The sequence below is a fragment of the Mustela nigripes genome, chromosome 17, assembly GCF_022355385.1.
Source record: "Mustela nigripes isolate SB6536 chromosome 17, MUSNIG.SB6536, whole genome shotgun sequence".
In the NCBI taxonomy this organism is placed as follows: Eukaryota; Metazoa; Chordata; class Mammalia; order Carnivora; family Mustelidae; genus Mustela; species Mustela nigripes.
In genome coordinates, this window is record NC_081573.1 from 16,568,028 (window position 1) to 16,572,628 (window position 4,601).

At 34.6% G+C, this 4,601-nt stretch overlaps 1 protein-coding gene across 1 annotated transcript in view; it reads right to left on the bottom strand.

Annotated features, from left to right (window-relative positions):
• Positions 1-214: 214 nt before the first annotated feature.
• Positions 215-4,601, bottom strand: part of LOC132005617 (zinc finger protein 82 homolog) — an 86,037-nt gene continuing 81,650 nt past the window's right edge. The window contains 1 exon segment of the mRNA XM_059382975.1: positions 215-4,601. This exon segment is cut by the window's right edge and continues 25 nt beyond it. Coding sequence (XP_059238958.1) covers positions 4,320-4,601 — 282 coding nt within the window. The 3' untranslated portion in view covers positions 215-4,319.

Here is a 4,601-nt window from a genome sequence, read left to right on the forward strand (position 1 = left end):
CATATGAAAAAGATGTTCTAGTCACTTATAATCAGGGAAATATTGAAACTAATAACAGAAGCAGGAAAATCTGGATGCTCATTTCAGGAATTAGAGGGATCCAAAATTGGTGCAATGATGGAGCAACCATCTAGCAACATGTAATGCAAAGAGTATGTAGAGACTTCTAGATATGCACCTTAGAGTCTTCAAATAAATCAGAAAATACACAAAATAATTTCAATATAGCATTTTTATTACAGTGAAAAATCATTTATGTCCTAATTACTATTTAACAGAATATTTAAGCATGTTTTATATGTACATATCAAGGACCAAACTAGAATCTTTCACATTCTATAGAAAAGCACTAGCCCTCAAGATCCAAGCAGGAAGCTTTCAGAATATGACGTGAGCTTCGAAGAAAAATGCCCTTTCCTCATCCCCCAATGCCAACACACTCACCATAATGTCTGAAATGATGTTCTTGAAGACATTCATTGTGGTAATGGAAGCATCTGTTCACATTCTAAAGATGGTAAGAGATACTGGGTATGAGAATTCCACAATGAAGTTATTTTGAGATACACTGTGTTAAATAAAAATCTCTTTACTGGGGCACCTGGGTGGCTCAGTGGGTTAAAGCCTCCGCCTTTGGCTCAGGTCATGGTCTCAGGGTCCTGGGATCGGCCCTGTGCTCCGCGGGGAGCCTGCTTCCCCTGCCTCTCTGCCTACTTGTGATCTCTTTTAAATAAATAAAAATCTTTATTAAAAAAAACTCTTTACTGTATCTTTTGACAAGCTGATGTGTACTTGGATTTTCCACAAGCAAATGCTTTGTTGCATTTACACATTTCCCCGAGAAATCTTTCTTTCCCCCAAATATCATCAAGGACTAGAATACCCCAAAACAAATTTGTGGAGAACATTGGGTTAAGGCCTTACACTCTGTTAAACACAGCTCTTCTGGAGATATCTGAGACTTGGGAAAGGCAAATACATGGCTCTATTAGTGAAGACTGATTTTGTAATTCTAAATATATCTTATTTAGAATTAAGATGAATGAAGCTGGTCTAGATTTTGCTTTTTAGGAGCTATCTTCACTTAGGTTTGTATCAGGATTATTTTAGCAGTGCAGAATTAACTGGTAGAATTTTGTGAAGGATTATCTATTTCTTAAAGCTTTTACCTGCACAACTATCAAACTTTTTAAGCAGGGAGTTCATATACAGACACACATTTGCTTTTTGGGTCTATTTGAGTCTATTGTCATAAAGTATTCCTACAGAAAAAAGTAACCCCCTATATTTTAGGTATTGGAATACATATAGCATATATATATATATCTATATAGATATAGATATCGATACAGATACAGTATTACATTGCAATTAAAACTTTAGATAATCTGTAGCTACATCATCTTTATCATGGTCAATGTTCTAAATGCATTATCTTTCATTTTCTTCTTCTTGATTAGATTTCCCAAAATCTAATCATTATTAGTACTGGATTAAATCTACTACTGTCTAGTCCTTAATTTCTGTTTTTAGTTGTGCTTTGCTTCTCTTTTGTAGGTTTTATTCTGTTCTGTGTCTGGTTTTTTGACATTAAGTATTCACTCTCCCTTAATACATGTATTTATGTGACAGGCCCTGTCGACTGCTATGGATAAGGTGAAGATGAAGACTAGGTCCACAAATGAAACTTCCTTACAATGCATTAAAGGGGACAAATTTCTCACAGAACAGAACTTTGATGACATCTGACAAGTTTAGATGCACACATCTCATTAACAATCATTTCTAAGCAGGCTATAAATTTCAGTTTTGATCTTAAACATTTTATTACTGAAACTTTCAAACTTGTAAACTAGAACTACTAGAACAATGAACTCCCCCAAAAAACAAAAAACCCAATACAAACCACTCTGCTTCAATAATTATCAACATTTTGCCAATTCTTTTTTCTTTTCCTGGAGAATTCAAATGCAAATCTGGTGTCTTACCATTTCTTAAATATATATGTATCTCTAACACATAGAACCTCTTCTCTTTTAACCACACTGATATTATCATCCCTAACAAAATTAGTATTTCTAAATATCAACTAATACTCAAAGCACATCCACATTTTCCCCACTGTCTCCAAAATGTCTTTTTACATGTTGTTCAAATTAGGTCCAAGCAATGCCCACATGCTGAATTTAGTTGATAGATCTCTGTAGTCTCTCAATCTGTAACTGTTGCTCTTCCCCTTTTCTTTTTCATGCCACTTAGTTGAAGAAATCAGGGTCACTTGTTTTGTAGAATTTTACACATTCTGGATCTGCTTGGCTACTTCCTTTTGGTGCCATTAACTCTGTTCCTCTATCCCCCAAATTCTCATTTTTAAAGAGTTTGATTCAAAGGCTTGCTTCCTTCAGTTCACTGTTTTGGCAGTAAGGCTTCGTAGGCAGTGGTATTTCCTATTGCATTTTATCAGGATGTGGATATTATCTGATAGTCCCACTTTTATAGAGGTTAAAATTGATCAAAGGATTCAGAGATGGTCAGCTTGATAAATCCACTGTAAAGTTCTAACTATAAAATATTTCACCCAATAGTTTTAATATCCACCAAAGATAATTTTCTGGACCCATTATTCCATTAGGGAACTAGAAAACAGTAATTTTTCTGATCCTATCATTCATTCTGAATTTACTGATTTCTTAGAAATGAAACAAAACAAAAACGTTTTAATTTGAGGAGCTTTTGGTGGCCCTGAAAGTTGGTTCACATAGAAAAAGCAAAATAAATGCTTATTTTACCCCTTATCAATTTTCAGAATGAGTTGGTGCCCAAACATCTTTGATTGCTGACCAAACAGTGCAGCTGTAACCAAGTAAACTATCAAACTTCAAGTGGGGTCATGGCAAACAACTCAACTCCCACTGGTTGATGATGGGGCAATTTGAGCAACAAATCGTAACTGCCTGTAATGGAATGATCTTTCTTTTATATGATTTTTACATACAAACATACACACACAGGTGCACATATACACACAATATTAAATTTCCAACTGGTTAGTTTCTGCCATCTTTTTGATGTTTCTAATTAATCTTTAACAGTGGTCAGACAACAGGAATTCCAAAACATTTACTTTTTGGAATTTATTACGGGAAAATAATTTCATATTTTTCTGATTCTTTAATTTTTGTATGCTTAACCTCACATTCATGAAATTTGTAAGGTTTCTTTTCAGCATGAAATGACAGATGCGGCTCAAATGATGAAATCCTTGCATTCAATATAACCTCCTAGATTTTATCTGGAATAAATTATCTTTTAAGTTTAGTAAGTGCTGAGCAATGATGTGAGGTATTTCCACATTTTCTACAGTAAATTCCTTTTATATGAATTCACTAATACTAATGATAACAATTGTAGGTAATATTTACAGAAAACATGCTATGTAGCTATTTTTCCAAGCATTAACTACTTAATCCTTAAGACAATTCTATTACACAGTGTGGCAGGCTGACTCTGAAATGGTCCCTACAGCCTGGTATTCATATTCTTGTGTAATCCTCTACCTTTGAATGTGGGGTGACACAGTAACTTACTTCTAACCTGTAGAAGACAGCAAAGGTGACTAAAAGGTATTATTTTGGTGATTAGGTCACAGAAGAGTACTGCTTCTATGATGCTAGTAGACTACTACACTCTTAGCTTGCACACTTAATAAGCAGTCATGTTGAAGAAGTTGATGTGGCAAGGAACTAAGGTCAGCCTTCAACCAGCTAGAAACCAAAAGCCATGTGAGTTTGGAAATGGATTCCTTCCCCTGTTGAGCCTTCAGATGAGACCCCACCCTGGCTAAAACCTTTAGTTTAGCTTTTTGAGAGACCATGAAGCAGAGGACCCACCAAAGTTTTGCCCAGACACCTGACCCATAGAGATTGTGAGATAATGTGTATTATTTTAAGCTACTAAGTTTGTGGCAATTTATTACAGAGCAATAAATAACTAATATACATAGGTACTATTATCACCATTTTATAAGTGAGCAAAATGAGGCACAGAAGTTTAAGTACCTTGTCCAATAATACACTGGTAATAAAGGAGGGAAATGGGGATAATGATAGATAAGGCTGAAGATTTTCCTACATTCATTGTATTGTTCCCTCATACCAATTTGTTGAAGATAAACAATGTTTGGTCATAGAAGGCTTTTAAAGCAACATATTTTTTTCAGTAATATAAAATTTCTTATGCTTAGCTGAGTCATGAAGCAAATTTCTCAAAAATGATTTAGAGATCCTGTAACATAATGTACAATTGAAAGCTTTCTTGTATTAAACTCCATTATGAATTTTCTGATGTTGAGTAAGATGTGAATGTTGCCTAAAGGCCTTTTTACATTCTTTACATTTGTAGGGTTTCTCCCCAGTATGAATTCTCTGGTGTTGAGTAAGGAATGAATAAAGTCTAAAAGCCTTACCACATTCCTTACATTCATAAGGTTTCTCACCAGTATGAATACTCTGATGCTGAGTAAGTTGTGAGAGCAGTCTAAAAGGTTTCCTACATTCCTTACATTCATAAGGTTTCTCACCAGTATGAATACTCTGATGCTG